The sequence below is a fragment of the Cydia fagiglandana genome, chromosome 6 (genome assembly GCF_963556715.1).
Source record: "Cydia fagiglandana chromosome 6, ilCydFagi1.1, whole genome shotgun sequence".
In the NCBI taxonomy this organism is placed as follows: Eukaryota; Metazoa; Arthropoda; class Insecta; order Lepidoptera; family Tortricidae; genus Cydia; species Cydia fagiglandana.
The window spans coordinates 18974856-18999605 of NC_085937.1; the positions used below are offsets into that span (position 1 = coordinate 18974856).

General features: G+C 41.7%; 4 protein-coding genes across 4 annotated transcripts in view; 2 read left to right on the plus strand and 2 right to left on the minus strand.

The window, feature by feature from the left end:
- Nucleotides 1–14807, plus strand: part of LOC134665450 (protein outspread) — a 417047-nt gene extending 402240 nt beyond the window's left edge. Inside the window, exons 8-18 of the mRNA XM_063522424.1 lie at nucleotides 7–152; nucleotides 353–706; nucleotides 831–4186; nucleotides 4805–5027; nucleotides 5692–5861; nucleotides 6268–6438; nucleotides 6933–7085; nucleotides 7974–8058; nucleotides 10039–10105; nucleotides 12379–12489; nucleotides 12996–14807. Of these exons, the coding sequence (XP_063378494.1) occupies nucleotides 7–152; nucleotides 353–706; nucleotides 831–4186; nucleotides 4805–5027; nucleotides 5692–5861; nucleotides 6268–6438; nucleotides 6933–7085; nucleotides 7974–8058; nucleotides 10039–10105; nucleotides 12379–12489; nucleotides 12996–13090 (4931 nt within the window). The 3' untranslated portion in view covers nucleotides 13091–14807. The remainder of the gene's footprint in view (nucleotides 1–6; nucleotides 153–352; nucleotides 707–830; nucleotides 4187–4804; nucleotides 5028–5691; nucleotides 5862–6267; nucleotides 6439–6932; nucleotides 7086–7973; nucleotides 8059–10038; nucleotides 10106–12378; nucleotides 12490–12995) is intronic.
- LOC134665434 (uncharacterized) overlaps nucleotides 1–24750 on the minus strand; it is a 579666-nt gene that overhangs the window by 140212 nt on the left and 414704 nt on the right. The gene's annotated exons all lie outside the window — the stretch shown is intronic.
- On the minus strand, nucleotides 14803–19821 carry LOC134665440 (sesquipedalian-1). Its single transcript, XM_063522415.1, has 5 exons — nucleotides 19412–19821; nucleotides 17670–17858; nucleotides 17173–17310; nucleotides 16347–16677; nucleotides 14803–16159 (listed from the first exon to the last, which is right to left on the minus strand). The coding sequence occupies exons 1-4, from the start codon at nucleotides 19611–19613 to the stop codon at nucleotides 16520–16522; spliced, it is 687 nt and encodes a 228-aa protein (XP_063378485.1). The 5' UTR covers nucleotides 19614–19821; the 3' UTR covers nucleotides 14803–16159; nucleotides 16347–16519.
- On the plus strand, nucleotides 20182–22853 carry LOC134665404 (uncharacterized). Its single transcript, XM_063522354.1, has 2 exons — nucleotides 20182–20358; nucleotides 20514–22853. The coding sequence occupies exons 1-2, from the start codon at nucleotides 20270–20272 to the stop codon at nucleotides 22786–22788; spliced, it is 2364 nt and encodes a 787-aa protein (XP_063378424.1). The 5' UTR covers nucleotides 20182–20269; the 3' UTR covers nucleotides 22789–22853.

The following is a 24750-nucleotide window of genomic DNA, read 5'->3' on the forward strand; positions in this document are numbered from 1 at the left end:
CCACAGCTGCCAGCGTGTCGTCGCCACTACTCCAGCACCGCTACGACGAGCAACTGCGCGACATTGCCGCTTCGCTGACGCGCCCGCGCAGCCGCCGGGCGCTGCCGCCCACGCTAGAGCGGCCTACCCGTTTGGCACCTGATCGCCTTCCGGTAAAACCCTTGGAGTATACATTTTCACACCAAGAAATTTACTTAAGCCTCAGTATACATATAGAGAGGACAGAGTAAATACATAATAGAATAGAATAAAATTATTTTCTGTTAAAGTTAAGGATAATGGAGCGATCACATCAGTCTATTCTTCAAAAAAATGAGCAAACACTTAAAATCGAATACCAATCCTTCACCAGGTCCGAGGGTCACCCGACGGCGCCGTACCACCAGAAGAAGGCAGCTCGAGCTCAGCCAGCGAAGGCAGCGAGCCCACCGACGCGGTCGAAGTAGCCGAACCGAACGAGAGCGGTCGCGTAGAACTTCCAGCCGAGCGCCTGCTCCACGCCAGGGCCGGCTGGCTACAACGCCGCGGGCCTGGTGGCTGGTCGCGCCACTGGTTCGTGCTCCGAGGTGCAGCGTTGCTGTACTTCAGGGATCCACATGCGGAGCACAGGGGACTGATGGATGGGGTGATTGATTTGAGTGGCATCGCGAGGGTTGTGGAACTGCCGACGTCGGCGTCTACTAATGGATACGCTTTTGAGACTGAGGTTAGTCTGAAATCCTGTAGTTATTATTTCTATTAGTGCGTGTAACTTATATGAATCATTAAACTTACTATCTACAAGCAAATAGTGCATGGTGTATTATTATAAATTATTATTTCTTTTTCAGACATGGGATGGCAAACATATCGTATTGTCAGCGGTAACGGCGGGCATACGAGCCAATTGGGTGTCCGCTATGCGCCGAACCGCTGGTCTGCCAGAATCCAAACCGCTATCCTTGCTCCTGCGGGAAGACAGCGTCGACCAAGCTTCAGAGTCGTCCACGTCACCCATCACACCTGTGACTCCCATCACGAGCAGATCAGCGCCATTCTCGTCTGATGAAGAATACCGAACAGCTTCAGAAGGCGGTCGAAGAGATAGCGCGGACTGGGGAGATATGGCGCCCCAGCCACCACCGTCACCCATCTTAAACAGAACACCCATCAGCAAGGTCAAAGAAAAAGTCCGCGCGCGAGGTTGCCACCAAACCCCTCCGCGAGACACACCAAAAAGCGACAAAGACGAAATAGACTCCGCCAAAGAAAGCCGTCCAGACGAAGTCGACGAAAACGAAAAGCCAAACGAGCCACGCAAACGCAGCTACATATCCACCATCGACAAACAGTCTATTGAAATCGACGACCTGCGAAAACAGCTGAAGCTTGCACTTTCGGACGTCAACGCCGCTGAGTCAGAACTAGCACGCCTCCGCAAACTCAAGTCAGAGGCTGCTCTTAGAGAAAAGAAAATGGAGGAACTAGTAACCGCTCTGCAGCAAAAGGAAGAAGAGTTGTCTATAAGAACTAAAGAAGCTGAAAACTTGGATGCGTTAAAACAGATGTACAACCAAGATAAGACCACATGGGAAACGAAGTTGACAGAAACTCAAAACTTCCTGAAAGAGTCGACGGAGCACTGCGAACTGTTGACGAAGCAGCTGGCTTCAGCGCAGGAGAACGTGCAGCAACTACAACGAGAACTGAGCGATCTCAACGAGAAGCTCATGAAGAGCGTAAAGGAGAATGACGGCTTGTACATGAGGATCAGAGAGCTCGAGGGGCGCGTGACGTCAGAGTCTCCGGTCAAGGAGAAACGAAAGAGCATCGGCTCTCTCAGCGATCTCAGCAACCTCAACAGAAACTTGGACTTGGAATCCTTGGAGAAAAACAGACTTATCGAAGAATACGTCGAGCTTAGATCAAGGTTCGTTAAAGCCATACAGGAAATCAAAACTATGAAGAAAGAACTCCGGGATTCTCACAGCATGTACGATGAACTGGAAATAACTAACATGAAACTGAGAAATGAAATGAAGTTGAGGGAGCAGTGCAGTAGGTCAGAGATTGACTTGATGGCCGCGCGCATTTTGGATTTAACACAGAAACTGACGGCCTCCGATAAGCAAGTACGAACGCTGAAACACAAAATACAGAAGTCAGAGTCCAGAGAAAAGCGGCGAAGCTTATCTCTAAAAGGTAGAGAATCCTTCACGTTAGGTAAGGAGGTCGAAGAGAAACTGACTGAGCTAGAAAACAAAATAACACTTTTGGAAACGGGAGAACCTGCTCCTATCATAAACTCTCCGTCGAAGAGTGCGTCGCCTGCCAAAGAGAAAGCTCCCAAAGCTGAGAGCTCGTCGGAAGAGAAGAGAGCGAAGAGGCTAGCCGCTCGGTTAAGGAGGAAGTCACTCGACAGCGCATTGGCAACGAGCTCGGAGCCGATGAAGATGCTCGGCCGACTGACGTCGTTAGAAACCAAAGTTGCATCAGCGTTCGAGAACAGACGAGACTTGACAAACTCATGTGAATCCCTAAGCCAGGCCACACGGTCTACCAACAGTCCAGTCTTCACCGATAGCCCGGAGAGTTTAGGAACACAGTCACAACGACACTTACTCGATAGGCTGCAGAGCCTCGAGAGTGTAGTCATCCACTCCCGTGACAAAGTCAACGAGTGCTTGTGCCAGATGAGCGCCATGCGAGCCGCGAAATCCAGGCGATCGCCTTCCCCTAGTCTCGAGAAAAAATACAGCATCAAGTCCATGGAAAAATGCTTGACTGACGTCAGTAAGCGACTTCAAGAGTGCTTCGATAAGTGCGTCGTTGATTGCGAGCATGGAGAAATAGATGCCAATGACAGCGTGGCGCAGGTGGTCGTTCAGCTCGAAGAACAGCTCCGAGCGAAGCTCCTAGAACTCTCCAAGAAGAAAGCGGCACTCTACGAGGCGGGTGAGCTCACTCAGAGGAAGAGTTTAGAAATCCTAGCCGAGAAACTAGCGTACGAGGCAGTCCTGGTCACCAGGATCCAAGAGGCTCTGGAATCGTCCAACGGGAGCAGATTCTTCGCTAGATTAATAAAGTCTGAAATAATCGAAACTAGTCAATTAATCGATAACCTTAAGTGTAAGATTAGCGGGGACAGCTGCCGGAATATCAGCAGCACGAGGAGCTCGCTGGACTACCTGGCAAGGATTCTGTCGAGGAAGATCGACTTCATGAACAGCACCCGCGAGACGAGGGACTTGCGGGCTTCGGAACTTATCATCCAAAGCGCGGATCTGGAAGCGCTGCGAGCGTCACAGCGCGAAGTAGCCGCCGCAGTGGACAGATATAAGACCGACAAGTTAGCCGAGCTGTGCTCCGCGCTGGCTTCTGAGGCTCTCGCTCATGCGCCTGGCGATGGTGACTCCGAACAACGCTCCGGATTAGAGGCCGCCAGAGTACGTGAAGCGTGGGCGGCGGCGCGCGACGCGCTCGGCGCGGAACTAGTCCAAGCGGAAGTCGCACGCGCTCTAGGCCGCGCGGCACAACTGTGTGAAGAAAATCTGGATCGCGCGCGCTCAGGACGCTTAACTCTAACGGCTCAAGATCGTGCAGATTTAGAACTGTGGTGGCAGGCGGCGCACGATCATCTGCGATGCGAGATGGACGCGGCCGTTCGAGACATCGCGGCTAGATACCGCGAGTGCCTCGGCGAGAGGCGAGGCAAAGAAGGTTCACCGGGTCTGGACTCGCGCGTCCTGCTGCAACAGCTGGCCGAAGTCCTAGCGCATAAAGCTTTAGTAGATGCGCGGGTGGCCGTCGTCGAAGGAACATTCAGGGCTTCGGCCCCCCGGGACCCGGCTCCCCGCACGCCGACGGACGCCATCTCCTCCCTGGACGCGGACCCCACCCAGGAGGCGGAGTTCGTGTACCTCTTCCAGCACTTCTCGAACGAGTGCCGCGCGCTCTTCTCCAGTGACTGTTCGGGTAACAGTGAAGACTTGACGAAGATCGGCGAGAGCCTCGAGCGAGCGGAGGCGGCGGTGGCGGCGGTGTGGGGCGCGCTGGGGGGCGCGAGCGAGACGGAGGCGGCGCCGGAGGGGGCGGGAGAGGGACAGGGAGTGCTGGGCCGCGTGGAGGCGCTGCGCCGGCGCGTCGAGGCTCTGCAAGCGCTGGTCCCGTGCCAGCACTGCAAGCAGCTTCAGGACGCGCTAGACAGGTAAAATATTTGCTACTTTTATATTATATGAATGTTCATACGATTTGATTTCACACGACCAATGAAAATGACTACTTTTACCTTTTTTTGGTACGAGGATGTAATGCGCGTTTTCAATAATAAAAGGTACCTAAACAAATTGAAAATTGTGAATCTTTTTTAATTTCGTTTCTTTCGTTGATTCTCTTTTACATATTTACTGAGTTTTGCACTTGCTCATTCGCTCATTTTTTCATCACTTTTGTGACTAATTTATTCACTCCTTTTCTCCGACCGATCCCAATACCACATAGGTTAGCCACCTACTAGTGCTATATTAATAATTTCCACGTAGTGGTATTCCGAAGGTCAAATGAAACCTTTTAACAAGTCACACAATATTCCTGTTACTACTAAACTCTAAAGCGGCCTTCGATACGCATATTTTAGTTGCTTTTTTTATACATAGTAAAATAATTCTTTATCATCTTTTGTATATTCAATTTAAATGTAAAAATTTTACTATACATTCTTTTTCTTCGAAAAGTATGCGTAACGAAGGACACCCACTTTCACTTTGTGCCATAACTAACCTTCCTTCCTATCTTCTAACACTAATAGCTTGTGGTCGTGTGTCAGGCTGCAGGCCGAGCGCGCGCGGGGCGAGAGCGCGCGCGCGCAGCAGGCGGGCGCGCTGGCGGCGGCGCGGCGCGCGCGCGCGGCGCTACTAGCGCAGCACGAGCGCGAGCGCGGCGCGCTCCGGGAGCGCGCGCGCACGCTGCAGAGACGGCTGGCCGCGCTCGACTCGGAGTACAGCGCGCAGCTGGACAGCCTGCGCGCGGCTTACCAGGTTAGTAATCAAGTAAGTACACTTTTGTTACCTATTTATTACTTTAAGACCTGAAACACATACATGCAATAAATGATAGTAATATGAATATTATTTATTAGTTACTTCTTAATACTGGCTAAATCGATTAGATACTCTAAACTTAAAAGATATCAGACGATTTGTAAAAGTTATCAATCAATGTATACAAAATTTTGTAGGTACACATTTACACAAGATTAAACCGTATTAAATTAAAACCTCATCCATGAATATTGCGTGGACTCTACCATAGACTAGCAGTTAACCATATTTTATGTATAATGATTTTCAAAAGTTTCGAATTTAACTATCAGTTCGATTACAATTGCAATAAGTAATTTTGGAATATTTACAATTATTTACTACGCCGCATTGTCGTTAATATTCGTCTAAAATTTTGATCTATATATTTTAGAGCCAGCTACAATTTTTGCTTCTTCTTCCTCATGTTATCCCGGCATTTTGCCATAGCTCATGGGAACCTGGGGTCCGCTTGACAACTAATCCCAAGAATTGACGTACAATTGTGCTACAATTTTTGCTTGTTTATTCTACACCATATTTGTAATTGTCTTAAATTTCCATATTTTTCAATTAAATAAAATGTATCTTATCTTATTGTGTGGTATCTTCATATTCGCGTCCACACTTTCAGAACGCAGTGTCAGCGGACGCCCACGGCGACGGGCTGCGCGCGCGCTACCAGCAGGAGATCGAGCAACTGCGCGCCCTGTGCGAGAAAGGCCTGCTCGCCATGGAGAGCTCGCACCGGCGCATCGTGCGAGAGATGGAGGAAAAACACCGCGCTGAACGCGAACAGCTCAGGTGAGGAAGTAGTGTGCAGGTTATTCGCTAGATGGCGTTGTTATAATGCGCTTCCAAGCGTACTTGAATTTTTCAGAGTACCTACAGAAACACATACACGTACATTGTACACATACGTACGTACGTACACATACATTGAATGCCACCAACGATTGTGACGAATATAGAATGAGTGACGAAAGCAGAATAGGACTAATTTAAGAACTTGACGAAAAACGAATGGGACGACCCAAGACGATACCAAGTTCTCAACTTTATCAGAATTTTTAGACAGCTATTTGTCATGGAAATTGTACGCGTACAATATATTTTAATACTTGTACAATTTTGGTTGAGTTTTGTGTCACCCGAATTCGAACCATGTGTCTTTTTAATGTATACTGATAAATATTGTTCTCAATGTCAGGCTGGACAAAGAGCAGGCGTTGGCAGAAGAGACGCGCGCCACCCTCGCGGCGCTGGACGCGATGCGCAAGGCCCACGAGAACGAGGTGCGGCGGGAGGTGGACAAGTTTAAGGCGGAGTTCCTGAGCCGCGGCCAACACGGCGAGCTCTCGCAACTCAGCACTCGCCATCAGTAAGTTAATCTATTAGCCAAATCTTTGATTTATCTACACTAGCGATCCGCCCGGTTTCGCACGGGCACAGAATAAATAATAGTACTAGGTACAGAAGACTCACTCTCTAACAAAACGCGTTTGTTACGATCAGGATAGATGTGGCCGCTAGGTGGCGACAGCGCCACGCGCGACTTATGGCTCGACTAAAATTGGTGCGTCATTTTCAACGTCTTTGTACTTGTAGCTACCTGTTGCAAAGCGACGAAATCGCGGAGTGAACCACGCCTGGCATGGGTTACACAAAACCTTAACAAATTATACACCTAAACCTTCCTCAATAATGCTTTGGGTGAGCACTTGGTGGCTCAGATGGCAGAGCGCTGGAGTATCAATCCAGAGGCCGTGAATTCAAGTCTCACACAAGACAGTATTTTTTTCACTTTTAAAGTTTATTCTAAGCTTATTTCTATTAAGGTTTGCCTACCAGGATTAACTATAATTACTTCCGCAGGCAAGAGATGGAGGAGATAAAGCGAGAGATCCTGTCGCTGAGCGAGAAGTACTCGGTCAAGTGCGTCGAGTCCGCGGCACTGGAGGACAGGTTGGCTGCTGCCACTGCGCAGCTTGCGCACGCGCACAACCACATCATGCAGCTCGATGCTAGGTGAGAAAAAACATACGTAGCATATTGATATCTATTCCTATAAAATCATCATCATTTTCAACGTCTCATTCGTAGCTGCATACCGTGCATAGGCCTCTTTTGGTGTAGATACGCCACTTATCCTAAGCTAGTCTCAATCAGAAATGCCCCGCGATCTTTTAAATGTCGTCTACCCAACGAGGTAACGGACGCCACGATCCGAAAAATGAAAAATAATCTACCAACTAAGTCGTACAGTCAACGGTAAAAATATGGGTGTAGACAACTTACTTAAAAATATGTCCCATAGTTCTTAATTCACTGACATAAGAGTTATGGGACATATTTTTGAAATGATTTGTACACCCATATTTTTACCGTTGACTGTACATATATCACTGCAAATCTCTATACATAATGAATGTATGGAAGATAAACAATCAGCTGTTTCATACAAAACATCGGGATCGGCAAACTTTTGAAGAGAAGAAGACATATTATTATTTATTGAAACAAATCATATATAACATTACAGCTTGCGCCAAAGCAAGAGAAGAGCCAACTATAGTAGAAATTTCAGTTTTAGGGATGTCAAAAAGCCACAAAAGTTGATTTCACTGATTTAATTCTAATCTGTTCAAATCTAAGGCCCACTTGCACCATCCCACTAACCCGGGGTTATGTTATGCGGTTAAACCGTTTACTCAGTGTCAAATTGTACTGGTAACCATGGTAACTCCAGGTTTAACTGGTTAACCTCGGGTTAGTGGAATGGTGCAAGTGGGCCTAAGTGTGTTATTTGGGGGACTTGAATAGCCGCAATTTCAGGCCCAAAGTGCCGCATGCGGCTCGCGAGCCGCAGTTTGCTGACCCCAGCTCTATACTTACATAACGTGTAATTAATTCCAGGAACAAGCAGCTGCGCGCGCACATAATGTCAGAAGCCAGCGAGATGAAGAGCGACGCGCTGCCGCACCTCATTGAGGACGGAGCGGTAAGTTCACAGTCCACATATTCCAACTACTGGACGTAATACTAGCACGAGGTGACGTGAGACGTACAAATACAAATAATACAAATAATTTATTATCATAAAAGTTATATACATCAGCAGAAAAATATCTATCAGACTCCAAACTAGGCTGAGCCTGTATCTTGGAAGTCTGCGAGAGCGATTGACAACTACTTATATTCAAATTATTAGGGTACAGTGCTTAATACTAAAAGTAATTACTACATCTACAGTACAAGCTATAGGATACAAAATCAATTAGGTATATATAGGAGGATATAGGATACAAACGTAATTGAATAGGTACTGTAAATCTCTTACACATTGACATGAGTAGGTACTTTTTTACATACATAAGTCAGAAGTGCATACCTAATACGCATATAAATATTTCTACTAAACAACCAAGTTTATAAAATATATATGTACTTAACGGAAAATTGGTATACAACTACTATAACAGACATTAACCTAACCTGGCTTGAAAAATCAGTGATTCTGTAGAGCATTGGTTCCCAAAGTTGAGTGGGTTCCGACCTCGGTCGGAGAGTTTCTTTAGGTAAAGAAACTGCCAAATTCGGGACCCACCTCTTGGCCGTCTTAAAAAGGGGGCATAAAATATTATTTGTAACGTTCAGATGCCCTCGTAATAGTTTCAGGGCCCTCTCAATATTCTGCTGCTGTAGAGTCATAATACTCATAATCAACAGATGGAACAAAGCACCAAAAGTAACTGCCACCCTTTTCCCATATATACCTACTATTTCTACAGTTCGCGTTCATACGCATCTGTCACAATCTAATTGTTGTTGTTTTTGTATATGACACCGTAAGATTGTGAACCCGTTACTTTATAATCTAACGTAGTTTAGGTTAGGTTAGGTTGTAATTTGTAATCTCACGTCACCTCACGAGACCACGGCACTAGCTTAAACAGCCAGGCTTATAGCGCTTTCATAGACCATATACCATTGAGCATTAGACCGCCACGCTTGCTTGACATTGCACACAATAACCTTCATGCCAAATTATATCTTATTTATTGCATTACATTACGATTCAATTTCAATTTGCTCTTTGCACTATTCGGATTCAAAATTCTCGAGTATTTTGTATCGAGAAACAATTCTTAGCACCCTTTATGTAAATATCGAAAATATAAGCATTTCAAATTGGACGTAGTTTAGGGTAAAAGATCCAATCCACAAAAATCTGTTAGTAAAATTTGAACTTTCTGTCAAAGGGAAAAGTCATTCATTTAAATGACAAATTTTAGAGGATGGATCTTTTACGCTAAACTACGTCCAATTATCCTTCATCTTTTACAGACCGAATTGAACTGTTTTTTAATATTTTGCAACATTAGCATTACGCTACCTATATGACACGAACTATATACTCGTATACTGTACTAATGTTGACTTTGCAAATGACAATCACTATGACTCACATACCTACTGGTCGCGGCAAAACCATCTTTTTTACCTCGTTAGTCACCGAAAATTTGTATACGTTACTGTTACTACAAAAAGTGCCATTTTAATGACCTTTTTTTATTAAAACAATATTTAAACTACTATTTAACGGATCAAACCAAGCTAACTCTGCACAGACTTAATAGTGACAGTGTCAGCTTAGATGTAAAATTATGTATTATTAAAACATACTGTTTATATTGGCACTCACACATTGACACGTCAAAGTCTGTGCCAACTGCCATGTTAGTAGACGATCGATTTGCAAAAGTATATTTAGCATGTATGCAAAAGCTATAAAATAGCAAATAGCCTCTAGCCGCCCAGAGACCTATAAAAAGGTCTCCTGTTCCATTCTAATTTGAACTTTGTGATGACAAAATAAATTTTCATTTTGCTTGGCAAGGTTTGACGTATGGGCGGCTAGAGGATAGTTCAGTTCGGTCGACATCGTTAGAACATTATGGTTGATTGGGTGCACTAACAGCATGGGCGGGAGGCGCCGCTGTGGCAGCACCTGCGGCAACTCGCCGGCGCCTGGCAGCGGAACTCAGGTAAACGACACTTGGGAACAACGCCATCTAGTGGACGGTTCGGTACTCTCTTACACCGTAGGCAAACGCATATAGGGGTTGTGCACAAATCACGCGAGGTGTTTCGGATACTTTTTGACCCCCCCTCCCCCTTGGTGATATTTGAGGTTTTTGGCAACCCCCCTCCCCCCACACAACCTCACGTGTATTTTTTTGAATTTTTTTCATTTGACCTAATTTTAAGATAACATATATAGAAAAACTTGTTTATTTTTCTATTTTCATTAAATAGACTCGCTATTTTGAAGTGCAGAGTGAAGATTTATGTTTAACGAAACCGAGAAAAAGTATCTACTCATGTGGTAGCTTTTTTTTTCTTAGTTTCTTTCACTGTAGAAAAATACACGTGAGGTTTTCTTATACCCCCCCTCCCCCAACGTGAGCTATCGTGATTTTTTCGTGACCCCCCTCCCCCATCGAACCTCGCGTGATTTGTGCACAAGCCCATACCTATAATACAAAAACGGCTAATCCCGTTGACACGCTTGTAACCAAATACTGCTTATTTTCGTAGTCGACCTCTAGCGTCAAGTAGCGGATTTATCAGTACCGCTACTCGACACTAGATGTCGCCTACGAAAATAAGCAGTATTTGGATTACAAGCATGTCAAGGGGATTTGCAGTCTTTGTATTATAAGGCAAAGGGTAACTTATGTGCCTATCTGAGTTATGATTTTTTTGGTTTTTTGCCGCCATAACATGCCATAACTATTCTGACTTATGCTATAAAAGTCAGGTTGAAAAGTATTGTAAGGGCACCCTCATGATATAAAAGTAGGATTAAACTACCCGGTAGATGGCGTTGATCGCAATAAGTATGAAGAGCACAATTCTGAGGTGTATTGGATTGGTAGAGGTTTTAAATTTTGTGACTTTTTTAGCACCTAGTTTAGTAGATTTGTTTTGATTTGCTAATTTAGTTATAAATATTTTTATATACCTTATAATTAATACGTTACAAAAGTTAAATGATCGTAACTGAAAAAGTTTAAGAGAGAATTCTTGCATGAAATAAAGATTGCAATCATATAGGTATTAAACGCTGAGTGCGTTAAATATCAAGACATGTTCGGCCTAATACTAATATGCTTTTGCTGCCACAAAAATAACAATACATCAAAGCTGCTAAAATATTTTATTTTTATGCTTTTTCCCGTGTGTTTTTAGTTATCTCACTACTTAGTCTAGTTAATTGAAGTACCTACGTTACAAATTTCGGTTTTATTTTCAATTTATAAACGAATTAGTAGCAGACTAATTACTACTAGTTCTTAATTAGATTTATATTTGTTTTCTAGTTAGATATAATTTTTATAATATCTAACAACGTCAAGTATGTTCAAATCATTAAATTGCCCCGAAAATTGAGATACAACATATAATTATATTATATTATTTGATTGAATAGACATTGATTGAAGATTATTAGTTTAAAAACAAATAGAACCAAGCATGTAGTGAATTCTGAAAGTCCATTATTAAATCAATAAAACGTGTTTTCTACAACGGTTGTCAAACGATTTGCTGCGCATACGCTGCAATCGTTTCGCTATAGTCAAGTTACCGGTAACATTTTTATACGGGCAATTTAGTGACTTGACATCACCGTAAGGTGCGTCCAGATCTGGCGAATGCATCGCGAATGCGTCCGTTCATAATTGACTCGATAAATGCTGCTCGCATTGCATACGTTCGCAATATAGTCTAATAAAACATAGTCATGGTCATGGTCAGAGTGACACAAGCCCACGTCACAATAACATGGCCGCTATATATAGCGCTATCGCATATTATCATATAGCGCTGTCGCATAATGACGTAGGCTTGTGTCAGTCACGTGACCACGAAAAGACGGGAAGAGAGTACCAGGCGGAGTATATTATTATACCATGCGTTCGCAAGCGATTTGCGAGTGACGAGAAAAAGACGTCGTCAGGGCTCGGTTCTGAGGGCCTACCGCGAACCACGTTCGATGTGTCGCCTCCCTGTCACACTTACGTATGAATTTACAAGTGCGACAGAGAGGCAACACGTCAAAGGTGGTTCGGTTTAGGTCCTCAGCTCGTCTGACGTTCGCTCTTATCGCGTAGATATAAAGTTTTTTTATCGGCTATTTCCGATTCCGCGTCGATACATGTGGGGAGACCCTTAGCGGAGCGTTCGCCAGTTTTTGACGTCACCTAGCTTTCCCCTTGTCGTGTCAATATTATCGTCAACATTGACACATTAACAGGGGAAGTCGCGGAGCAGCCCGCTGCTGGAGGCGGCGCGCCCGACGCGGCCCGCCAAGATACAGTTCGCGAAGACAGAGGCTACCAGAAACCTGCAGCTGTCACCCGTCCAGGTACCATATCTACACTACTTTAGCTAGCCATACACGTACGGATTTGCCCGCCGGATATGCCTGAAAGATGTGTCTGACGGGCACATCCGTCGATGTGTGGCGAGAAATAGACACAGATTTGTCCGCCGGATGTCTGTCCGCTGTCCGTGCTAAAAATCAACGGATCGGGATGTGCCCGTCAGACACATCTTTCAGGCAGATCCGGCGGGCATATCCGTACGTGTATGGCTAGCTTTTGACATAGGATTACTTCTGAAATATTCTTTATTTGTGGATTTAATGACAATTCATTTTACATTCCTGGTCCAACAAACCTTTCACGGATACCGTCGTTATTTACTGACGGACTGATTATGGACATTGACAATTCATGCATTGCTATGCGACATAGTTCACAATGACGCGCCGCACACGATAGGCGTGGCATTCAAAGGGTTAACATATCCCTAGCACTTTATCAGAAGTAAATTCATTCAGTAACTAAATCATTAATTCGTTTCTTTCAGAACTGAGGACGCGGCGCTGCTCCGTGCGCGAGCGCACGACCGTCGCCCCGCTCGTCGGAATGGTGGCCGAGCGGAAGAAGCGTTTCGAGCTATAGCGCGCGCTCTCTCCCTCGTCGATCCCCGCCAACGACTCTATGCCAACGACATAAAGTCCAATCTTCATCGACGAGAGAAACAGAACGCGACGTGTCCATTTCGAATTCACTCGTCCACGGAAATAAGGACCCTATGCCTTGCGCGTAGAGTTCAAAACTTATAAGATAGACGATATGATTCGTCCATTTCAAAATGTCAGTTGATTTTAAACGCTAAAGTCATCGTAGTAAAGTTAGATTCCGAATGGACGCTACACCCACCACGCTAGCACCTGGCCACTTTGCTTTGCATATCCCATATGTTATAGCATTAAAATACATGTACTAAGTATTACAGTAGCGTTAATAACATTATTTATGAGTGTTTCATGACAGTATATTCAAATGTAACCGTTGAATTTTAGGACTTCACTGTAACTTAGTTGTTAGTTGTCCGCAGTGGTTATATGACTATATTCATTTTATTATATTTAGACCAACACAAATATTGTCCCAACATTTAGCCCTAGTGTATCGTTATGTTATGACCAAATATAATTTTCTCTAAGTGGCCAGATTCTTAACTCCCACCCACCACATGAAATGTATATAACTTTGTTAGTATTGTTTTTACTTAGTTCTAGTTAACTCTTAACTGTATATTTCTTTCTTTTGTATGTTTTCTTTTCATGATTTTGCGCGACTGATTTCTTCAGTTTGATATTTCTAAGTTAGTTTTAGACGATTGGTTAGTGATGTAAAAATGTAACCTTATGTAAATACTAACGGTCCTTTTGTAACCATTTGTTTTCGTGCACAGTTCCCTGTCCATTTTAATCTTTAAGGAATTGTTACCAAATATTTCTTATTTATGACATTTTTACTTTCGGGCGCGTCGGGCACAGTGGCTCGCCTTTCCACTTTGAATCAATTAAAAAGTTATGAAATTTAATAAAGTTGAATTGTGTCACTGTGTCTGTTCGATCCCTTGTTTATTTTTTGTAGTTTTATAAATAGTTTAGAGTATGCGTTGTGAGTGTGGGGCATATATGTACGGAGTTTGATCCGGGCACGTTTTGCTTATATTATATTTATAGAGGCATATTATATTGTTTTACACATTAACAAGTTATTTTAGAGCGTTAAAGTTTGACATTTTCGGTTTATCCCTAACCTGTGTGTAAACTTGTTTGTTACCATGTTTCTGAACTGGGCATTTGAAAACAGTCTTCCATCGCGTTTGACTCACACGTTGTGTACAGTATCACCCGCGGTCCGCGTCGGGCGTCCAAAGTCGAATAAGGCGTCTTTAAGGCCAGAGCACACATGGCTGCGTGTGCGTAGATTTGCACGTACGCTAAAATGTTGGAGTCGTGTACGTACACGTCACGCAAGCGGTGTGCCGTCTCCCATAAGAATCTGTATGTTACAACGCGCACGCATCCAGTGTGCACAGGCCTTTAATGTATCGTATTGCTCAATGTTATCTAGTTTCATTAAATTATATAAAGAGATGAAATACCAAAACAATTGATTGCATTGTATAACGCTTGTCGGCACTTAGGATAAGAACGCGGCTGAAAAATTACTTGCGCACGCGTCGGTGTCGTCGCGGCGTCGTCGGCATGTCGTCGACGTGTCGCTGCGGCGACGCAGTCGCGTCCCTCCCCTGTCTCAGTTGACGTTGTAAAGTGTTGGTTTACATAACAAAGATTTTAAATAAAACTACTTAATACAACCGTTGTTTCATTTATTTCATTTAAATAGTTATTTACACCGATGTAGGAACTAATTTAAGAAGCGCGTTTAATACTGATAGGCAAGTGAGCGCATATTTTATGATTCATCAAAATCATAGTAAGGTTATTTTAATAGTAATTTAATAATACATTCAACATCAAGAATTAAAAAAAGAAATCGTTCTAGAACATGATTTCCAGCATGGTAAAAAATTATGTAGAAAATGATTTAACAAAATTGTCCGCTAATGTCCACTTTATCATATATAGGTGAAAAGATACAAATTCTGTTACTTTCTGTAACAGCATGAATAATCCAAACAAAAGTTGGGTCAACAGATCATAATGATTGATAATATGTAAATCGAAATATTTTGTAATTTCTACTCCTAAAGTTGTTTTTTCACTGTGAAACTGTGATAATCATTGCTATTGCAATAAAAACATATTATAATTACATACAATGTTCAACATCATAAAAACACATAATTACATACAATGTTCTCATGAACAGGCACCGCGTTGGTTTCGAAAATCTTCCATAAACCATTAATTAATAATTTGTTTCTTCATGGAATTTATTTAAGTACTTAAAGGTCTTTCTCTTATCCTATTACATATTAGTCTAATTATAGCTAAAGTGCAGGCGGTGAATCAAAACGTTTACTTGATTGTGAAATCGTGAGATACATAAATTCGATCTAGTATTTGTGTAAAAGGTTCCGACCACGACGGAACTTGACGGAAGGTCGCTAAACAGAACCTTTATTGTGCGACAAATCTTATTGTCTGTATATTATAAGTGGTGAAGCGTCGCTTCTTACAACTGTATCCTGTAACGTGTGTGTGTGTTGTGTGTATGCTGTGATCCTGATCACACACTTGCTTCTCACGTATATGTGACGATTCAACAGCTCTCTATCGCTTCTTATAATTGTAACTGTGTAAGCGATTATGTTACAAGCTTCTGTCACTTTTAGGGGTGATTCTACCGTTTTTTGGATTCCGTACCCAAAGGGTAAAAAACGGGACCCTATTACTAAGACTCCACTATCCGTCTGTCTGTCGCCACGCTGTATCTCATGAATCGTTGCCGCTATAACAACAAATACTAAAAAGTACGGAACCCACGGAGGGCGAGTCCGAATCGTACTTGCCCGGTTTTTTGTCACTCGGCTGGTGTGCCACTCGCCGCGTTCCGCGAGCATCTTGCGCCCAAGAAGGTGAATGTCTAACCGTGAGGGTCTAGAAGTTCAATAGTGTATTTTCGCTCTTGATCAAAACTGCAGACGAATGCTCTTTCAACTTTCCATTCGCTATATTACAGCTGTATTAGTGGTGATTCCACAACCTTCTGTCGCTTAGCGAGCGTGGCGCGCCACTCGCTACGGTCTACGCGGACGAAGGCGATGTGATGTCGAAGCGAGGTCTCGAAGTTAAACAGCGTCTTCGCTCTTTATTAAAATCGCAGACGAATGATAATATTTTTAATTCCATTTTGTGCGATATTATAGCTGTATAAGCGGTGATTCCACAACCTTCTGCCGCTTAGCGAGCGTGGCGCGCCACTCGCTACGGTCTAAGAGGATCTTGCGGCCGAAGGCGATGTGAATGTCGTAGCGAATACTCGAAGTTTACTCGTAACAGCGTCTTCACTCTTTATTAAAATCGCAGACGAATGATAATATTGTAACTTCCATTTTGTGCGATATTATAGCTGTATAAGCGGTGATTCCACAACCTTCTGCCGCTTAGCGAGCGTGGCGCGCCACTCGCTACGGTCTAAGAGGATCTTGCGGCCGAAAGCGGTGTGGATGTCGCGGAAAGGGACCTTCTTGCGAGAAATGTCTGGTCGCAGGTTCTCTTTATCTGCAAATTGAAAAGGAATGCTTCACAAATCAAATTAATATTAGAAAAATATGGTGGATGACTGGTATGGCTAGGTTAGGTTAGTCAATGACTTCACAATTACAGGCTTGTGTTGCAATCAGTGAATACGAGGACAACACAATTAAATTTTGCACAATTAAAATGTAAGTAAGTACCTAAACGGGGTTCGGTAAAATACCAGATGAAGCGATCCGAGCGAAGCTTACAACCTGTATCCCTCTCTGTTGATTACCTCTGTACAAGCATCCAGGAAAATATGTTTAATAGTTACAGATCTAAGATAATTATTTTCCATCGCATTTTCACGGAAACGTACGAACGTGTCTTGCTATTTCAGTCAGTCTCGGTACAAAAAGTACTGAGGTTGACTGAAGTAGCATGACAAAGAACGTTTCCGAGAAAATACGGTGGTAACAATTATGCACTCTTCAAATCTATTCAAATGTCAAATGTTACCATGCCAAATGTACTCACGGTGCCGGCTGCCCGGTACGGCCTTGGGCTCATTCTCTGGCAGTTTATTGAAGGGATTGTATCTCTGTCCCCGCGGCGGCGCGCGCGGCTCTTCAGTCGGTGTAGTCACTAACGCTGCGGCCTCTGCCGCTGCCTCCGCTATGGACGAAAGGAAATTTTACTGGTTTCCAATTGTACCCAACTTTTTACAATAGCAACTGCCATCTGAACTTTCAACCCAAAGGGCCAACTAGACCAAAATAAAACTGTAGCTTAATTAAAATTAATTAAATGGATACTAGCCGGGATCAAACATATGACGTCCATCTTTAGGCCACACAAACCCTAAGAATGCTGAAAAGTATTACCCATTAAACTAGTAATCCTATATTAAGGTGTATGACCTGTACATAAGTTCATAGAGTAAAAAACTAGATGCTTAAAAAATTCAAGTTGCGTAGAAAAGGGAAAATTTGAATTAGAACTGCTAGAAGCATAAACTATTGAGCTCTTTATACCTTCAGCTTCATCCAGCTGCCTCTGCAGCTCCGCTACCATGAGCTTCATGTAGTCATAGCTGGCACAGGCTAGAGCTTTCATCCACGCCTCCATGGAGGCCTGCGAGTTGGTGCACAGGTAGAATGTCCGTCCACCCTCGCACTGGAAGACGATCTTGAAGCTGTAGGCTTCCTCTTCTTCTGTTAGCTCTGAAGATAAGATATTTAACCAAGCATTAGCGAAGGTTGTATGTTCGAATGTTCTCCTCTACAGGTCGATATTTATATAAATTTTTTTGTAAATTGAGTTCGGAGATTTTTCAAAATTTTGGAGCCTTGGAAGGCTTGCAAGGTCTACAGCTCACAGAACCACTAGTATATAGGTCTGTTACTTAGACATCTGTCTTACAGACAGATTTATACTGTAAAACCTGATGCAGACCTTCAAATTATAGCTGACAATTTTATTACTGGTCACAATGAAAGTCTAATTGCAAACTTACTTACATTAAAGTTGCTTGAATTAGTTCCTATTCAATGTATTGTATTCAAGTTTTCAAGCAAGACATTTTTTTAAGGAATAATACACCAACTTACAAATCAAATTTACTACTAAATGTTAGTCACTCAAATTAGATTAAGAGCACTAATTAGGAAATTGGATTAATAACTGCCAATTACCAATACTGTAAATTACTAATGCTCAATTAATGTGGTAACCATGTGTATGGTAAAAATATAATGATTGTGTAAAGATATTCTATGGCACTTGAGCAGTGGTTGGCAACAAGCGGCCCGCGGCAACAAACCTCTCACTTGCGGCCCGCGAGCCACCCTGACTATTTTGTGTGTAATATTGTCAAACAACAATGTCTGATAAAGTCACACATATTAACAAAAATGCGGCCGAATGCAAAAAAGGTTGCCGACCGCTGCACTAGAGAAAAGGGGTACAAATATTGCGCAACTAGGGAATGCAAATCGGTTATTTTCGGTTATTTTTTGTATGGAAATAATCGGTTATTAACCGAAACCCCGGTTATTTCCATACAAAAAATAACCGATTTGCATTCCCTATGCGCAACGCAAGTGAAACAGGGTATAAGTACCATATATAAGTACTTGTACCCTTTTTCTCTTTTCACCATAGCCACAAACTTGACTTTTCCACAAATCAACACGATCTACAGTACTTTGACCACATCAAAAAAAACTGGAGAACATTGATTCCAAACTTAGGGGCACTAACCCCTCAAGTTTGAATTTTTGATTTTAAAGCAGGGGTAAAGTTTCCCAGGCAAGTCATGATATTAAAAATGTTTGGAACCGCTACCTTACAATTAAAATATTTAAATATAAAATAAGTATCTTAATGCGTTTTGCCCCATGAAATGATCGAAATACTCTGTAATAATGTTTGTATTACCACAGAATAAATAATAGTACTAGGTACAGAAGACTCACTCTCTAATAAAACGCGTCTGTCACGATCAGCACAGATATGGCCGCTAGGTGGCGACAGTGCCACGCGCGGCTTATGGCAAACCCCAAAATTGGGGTTGAACCGATGTACTTTTAGCTACCTGTAGCAAAGCGACGAAATCGCGGAGTGAGACACGCCTGGTATTACATTGGTTACTATGGCTACAGTACAGTAAAACAAGACCTTTTAAAACACATTCTGTTAGAGAACCTCTTTCCATAAGTAACTATATTTAACGTTTAGAGAACAAAAGTCTGAATACACAGTGAAAGTAACATACCAATAGTGCATCCTTCCAGCACAATAACGCCCGCTGGCTCCTTATCCCCCTTCTTATCGAAGTAAAACAACAGATTCCCTTTCAACGTGAACCAGCGGCGCGTGTAGCTCTTGCCCGCCTCCCGCATATCCAGCCAGCCCTCCCGGTCCACCGGCGTCGCCGACGATGCGAACGCACACAAATTCTTCTCGTTAATTTTCATTTTCACGTAGTTATGCTGATCGTATAGGACACGCTTTTACGCGCACGGTACCGCTTTCGAGCGATTTAATTATGCAAATACGTCATTTGTAATATTTTTCGTGCACGGTTGTTCCAGCGGTTAGTTTATATAGTTACAATAGTCGGTAATGTTGATAATAAAGTTTTTTTTAAGGAAAAACATTAGCCAAATTGCGTTTACGTAGCAAAGCAAATAAAATGAAATTTGACATTTGAATACCGATGTTACCATTGATAATTAGGCCAGTGTGTATTATTATGTATGGTATGCCATTTACGCACGACCGTATTCTTTGACCGTAAAGATCAGGTTTCCTAGGATAGCGGTGCCGTCATATAGCGGCTGTCTCCATACTAAATAATACGGCTAAATATTGATGTTGTAGTATTTTTATGGAGACGGCCGCTATATATCGGCACCGCTATCCTAGGAAACTAGAGTATAACGTAATATTCGTACAAGCAAGGGAAATGATCGGATAATGAATGCCAAGCTTTATTCTGTTGTGATTAGTCATTATGACAGCATAATTAATGTCAGTGTCAGTGTCAGTCAAATTGGTCAAATAGGAGGAGGGATGATTTTATCTTCTTTGCTTTGCTAATATTTAATTTTGATTGAAATTAACAGTTTCGATGGTTGGTAAAATATGTACTGTGTGCAAGCAGTCTTCTGCTGCGAATAAAAATCTCTCCTTCTTTATTTATCCTAGTGATAGAGACAGGTAAATAATAAACAAACACTACGATCAATTATACCGACAGAAAGAGAAGAGTTGTGGAATGTATTGGGCACTTCTCTTTCCGCACAGACTCTACGAAGAAAGTTCCCACTTTGATATTCTTAATGGTATTTTATTAAAATTGTAATTGTTTTCAGGAGATACGAGTGGCTGAAAGCGGTCGACCGTTTAGATTTACTCGATAAACTTGTTGATAACAAATCAAGGGGCAACCACAGAATCTGCGAAGCACACTTCCAGGATAGCTTTATTAAAAAATGTGAAGGACTAGCTAAGAGCCGAAAATGTCTCACAAAAGACGCATATCCGTGTTTAGAACATGTTAACCAAGCTCTTCTCATGAATAAATCGTCTGATGGAAGGAAAAAGATTAATCACAGAAAGAAGCTTATAAAGACTGATAAAACAGATCATTTTGTGAATGTAGACATGGAGTCAGCTGTTGTATCAGAATGTGATAATAATGAACCAGTTTCTGAGATGGAAATATCACCAGATGAGATTAAAGTAGAAAAGATAGATGAGGAGCTTTCAACTACACACTTCACAAGTCCCGAGTTGACTGGCTTTCCTGATATGTCACAGGTCTGTGAGAGTGTCATCAAAGTCACGAGGGAGACCCAGACTAACTCCCTCCCTCATGATGATGACACAAAAAGAAGAAGGAAGCTTGATCCAGTAGAAACAAATGATAATTTTATACAAAGTTGTAGCAAAAACCTGTCTAAAGGCATGGTGCAACTTATCAAATGGCAAATGAACTGTAAAGATAATGCAGACAACTACAAATTTCACATGTTTGCTCTTAACTTGTATTTCTCTGGTGCAAACTCCTACAGTTTGCTAAAAGATATGATGGGCTTACCAGAAATAAATGCTTTGAAGAAGCTTATTGTACCAAAAACTACAAAGTTTGACAACAAGTTAATAAATGCTTTAAAAATAAAAGTTGCCAACATGTCAGCCAGAGAAAAGATTTGCAGTTTATCAATAAGTAGTATGCCTCTTAAACCCAGTTTGTATTACAATATAACAAGAGATAAAGTAGAAGGATTCCAGGAGATAGATGGAGTGCAGAAGATTGAGCCAGCAAAATATGCTTTAGTATTTATAGCCCAAGGCATTCTAGAAAAATGGACACAGCCCATTGCCCATGCTTTTATTTCTCATCATGAAAATTCCCCTGACATATCTATATGGGTAGAGGAAATCATTACCTTACTTATAGATGTTGGCTTAGATGTGAGAGCTTTTGTATCTGACCCAAAGACTGAAATATTCTACATGCTAGAATCACAAAGAGTCACACCAGCAAAAACCTATTTTTCAATTAATGATAAAAATATTTACTATATTTATGACACAGGAAAGCTGCGAAAAACTGTAGAAAGTCACCTTAAAAGCTGTCACTTCTATGTCAAAGGTTCCAGCTCAGATGACAATGATAATACTCTATTTACAAAGAAATTTAATAATTTATGTGACGTGATGAACTCTAAAACTCGGGTAACCATGTCTCCTTTCAAGAGGGCATATTCAGATAGAAAATATCAAAGCAAATTTCTAAATAAATTTCTATTCATACTTCAAAACTTGAAAGTATTAAGAATGAGTAATGGAAAGGATATTACAAAAAGTATCAAGTTCATAGAGAGTATTCAAATCTCTATTATATCTGTAATGCAATTGTTTGAAGAATTAAAAAAGGTAGGAGCAAAAATGTTGCTTACTAGCAGACTTAGTCAAAATTGCCATAACAAGTTCTTGGCAAAAATTACAAGTAAATGCAAAAAGAGTTCTACTAGACAATTTAAAAGAAGATTCTCAAGATGTTTTGTATACAGTATGTTGAAAAAACCCATTGGGGATGGCAAAAGTGAGTCAGAATGTGGATTTAGACCCCAATCTCTGTTGTCTGTGGGCAAACCTGTCAATCAGGCAATCAAAATAGGCACCACAGACTACAGATTAGCTTTGCCTGATAAGAAGAGATTTGAGACAGTCTGTAGATATCTGTACATAAAATGTATAGACCACCATTCATGCAATACTTTCCAAGATTACTTGAGTCGGTGCCCGGAGAGTCGGCAGTATGTACCCCCGTATCGCTCTAGTGCGCCTCTTGACATCCGAAATTGTAAATTAATCCCTCCACAAAACTTCACAGATTTTATAATGATATTAGAGAGGAGATTTAGAGACTATTGCAGACAGGATGTGAAGATAAACAGTATTGGGCATCAAGTATTAAAGAAAATATCAAGCTTTGAGTTTGAAACACCATGCCGGTGTTTTCCTCTCGATTATCTAAAGAAATTATTTGTAAGGCTGAGGATATTTTACGCTGTTAGAGAAAACAATACTATGCATAAAAAGGATAAGAACGACTTATTTAAGACTCTTAGTTTGTAACTGCAAGCAGTATTGTAGGATAAAATTGCATATTTGTAAAGATGAAATAAAACAGTGCTTTTAAATACGTAATATTTTATTCATAATTATTATTACCTATTTTCACAGTTATAAAGTTATATTAATATCAAGTATTACACTAATTTTGTTTTACGAATTTCTAATGATTGCTCCATTTAGAAAATTTGATTTCCACATCAATCATCAGATTTGACCGCTTATCCTAATATATGACAAAATGGTGAGGTCTATGTACAGTACAATCCCATTTCCCTAAAAAAATTGACAATTCACAATAACAAAAAAGATCGAAAACAAAAATTCTTAAAAATAATACATTCAACTACAAATCTCGCTCAACAACTGTACAAAAATTACGAGTGGTTCCTTCAAGACGTGCGCCGCGGCAATAGTACTACCAACTACTCCCACGCTATGTACAAAATGTTTTACAAAACAAAATATAAACTATATACAACATCATTAAATATTCTCAAATGCTGTAACACATTTAAAACATTTCATATTCAACTAGGCATAATTCAGTTAGTCGCGGGCGCGGCGCGGGCGCCCGCCGCCCGTCGGGTGCGAGCGAGACCGTCGGGTTAAAGCTGTCTCCCTCGCTCGCCCCCACCGTCGGCGAAGCTCGCACGAAAACATCAATAATTAGGTACTAAGCAACAAAATCACTGTTCTGAATTGATTTGATTCCAGGCGGCGTAGCACGGTCGCGTTTTTATCCCTTGTCACCTTCTATGCCTGTCACGTTCTAACAAGTATGTTAGTGCGAAAGGGACGCGCATAGTGATAGTCGATAAAAATGGAACCGTGCTGCGCCCGCTGCTTATTATAATACAGAGGATCTTTCACACGCGACAGTCTGCAGCGATACGATAAAATGATAAAAATCAACATTATAAATGAGTACAAGTGAATCACACGCTCCTTCCATATTTACAGTTCGCGGCAAACCTCGTTACACTTAAGCTTTATCTATATATTAAAATAGAAAATTTCATATAACTACCAAACTGTTGGAGATTCGACGAATCAACCTAGGCGTTGGTCGAGGACTCCGTTACATTTTTATAAAACGACGCTGTCTAAAATTATACAAATGCTACTCGAACGTTATGCTAGGGGCTCTCGTACTATCTAACCGTAAGCTATTGGTGTCACTAATTAGTTTAACCGGAGTTTTTTTCTTCATAAGACATACAACTAGCAATTCTGTTTAGTTTAGAATGTATCGCCGCACCGCAGACTATTAAAAACCACACGGAGAGCGGTCAAATAAAAAATGCTTTAGATTGGTAACTTTCGCGCTAGCCAAAAACTGTAATCGCGATCTAAGGCTTCCTTTACGCCCGCTCAGTGTGTGTAAGACTTTACCTAATGATATTTTCTACCAATCAACTTTTACTGCATAAACGGTTCCTTAGCTATTGGCACTTTAGGGCGCTCTATGTACCTATGTAGTATGATAGCGCACATTTGAGTGTGACATTATTTACTGAGATATACAACTGTGTATTAGCGGCGCGGCTTGTTAACTGGCTTGAGCTCATTGTTCCCTCGTATAAAACTGTACAAGTACATGCGCATGCGTCGATCGCTCATCGCTGTCAATTCGTCTAATATAATTGTCGCTAACTGTCTCTAACTACGCGAACGAGCCGAGCGAACTAGAAAACACTACACAAAATAATTTCATATTAAATAAATCGTATAAAAATAATATCCGAGTAATAAATTAAGATCGCCTTTTGTTTATAAAATACAAGGAAATATAGTGGTGGTAAAAAAATATCTAGACAACTACACGTATCTACTCCTTTGGTAATTCATACCGGTTTTATACAATAACGTAAAATAAAAATATATTACATTATACATAAATAGCACAACAACGCAACGTGGCAATAATATTACAACCGCAATAAATACATAACTTGTGACATG

Bases quoted from the DNA above. Each gene is read 5' to 3' on its own strand.
- LOC134665440 (XM_063522415.1), bottom strand. From the start codon at position 19,613: ATGAAAATTAACGAGAAGAATTTGTGTGCGTTCGCATCGTCGGCGACG. The intron at 17,859-19,411 runs GTATGTTACTTT...TCTTATCTTCAG, and splicing joins GCTGGAAGGATGCACTATTG to AGCTAACAGAAGAAGAGGAA. The intron at 17,311-17,669 runs GTATAAAGAGCT...TTTCGTCCATAG, and splicing joins GCAGCTGGATGAAGCTGAAG to CGGAGGCAGCGGCAGAGGCC.
- LOC134665404 (XM_063522354.1), top strand. From the start codon at position 20,270: ATGGTTGGTAAAATATGTACTGTGTGCAAGCAGTCTTCTGCTGCGAAT. The intron at 20,359-20,513 runs GTAAATAATAAA...AATTGTTTTCAG, and splicing joins TATCCTAGTGATAGAGACAG to GAGATACGAGTGGCTGAAAG.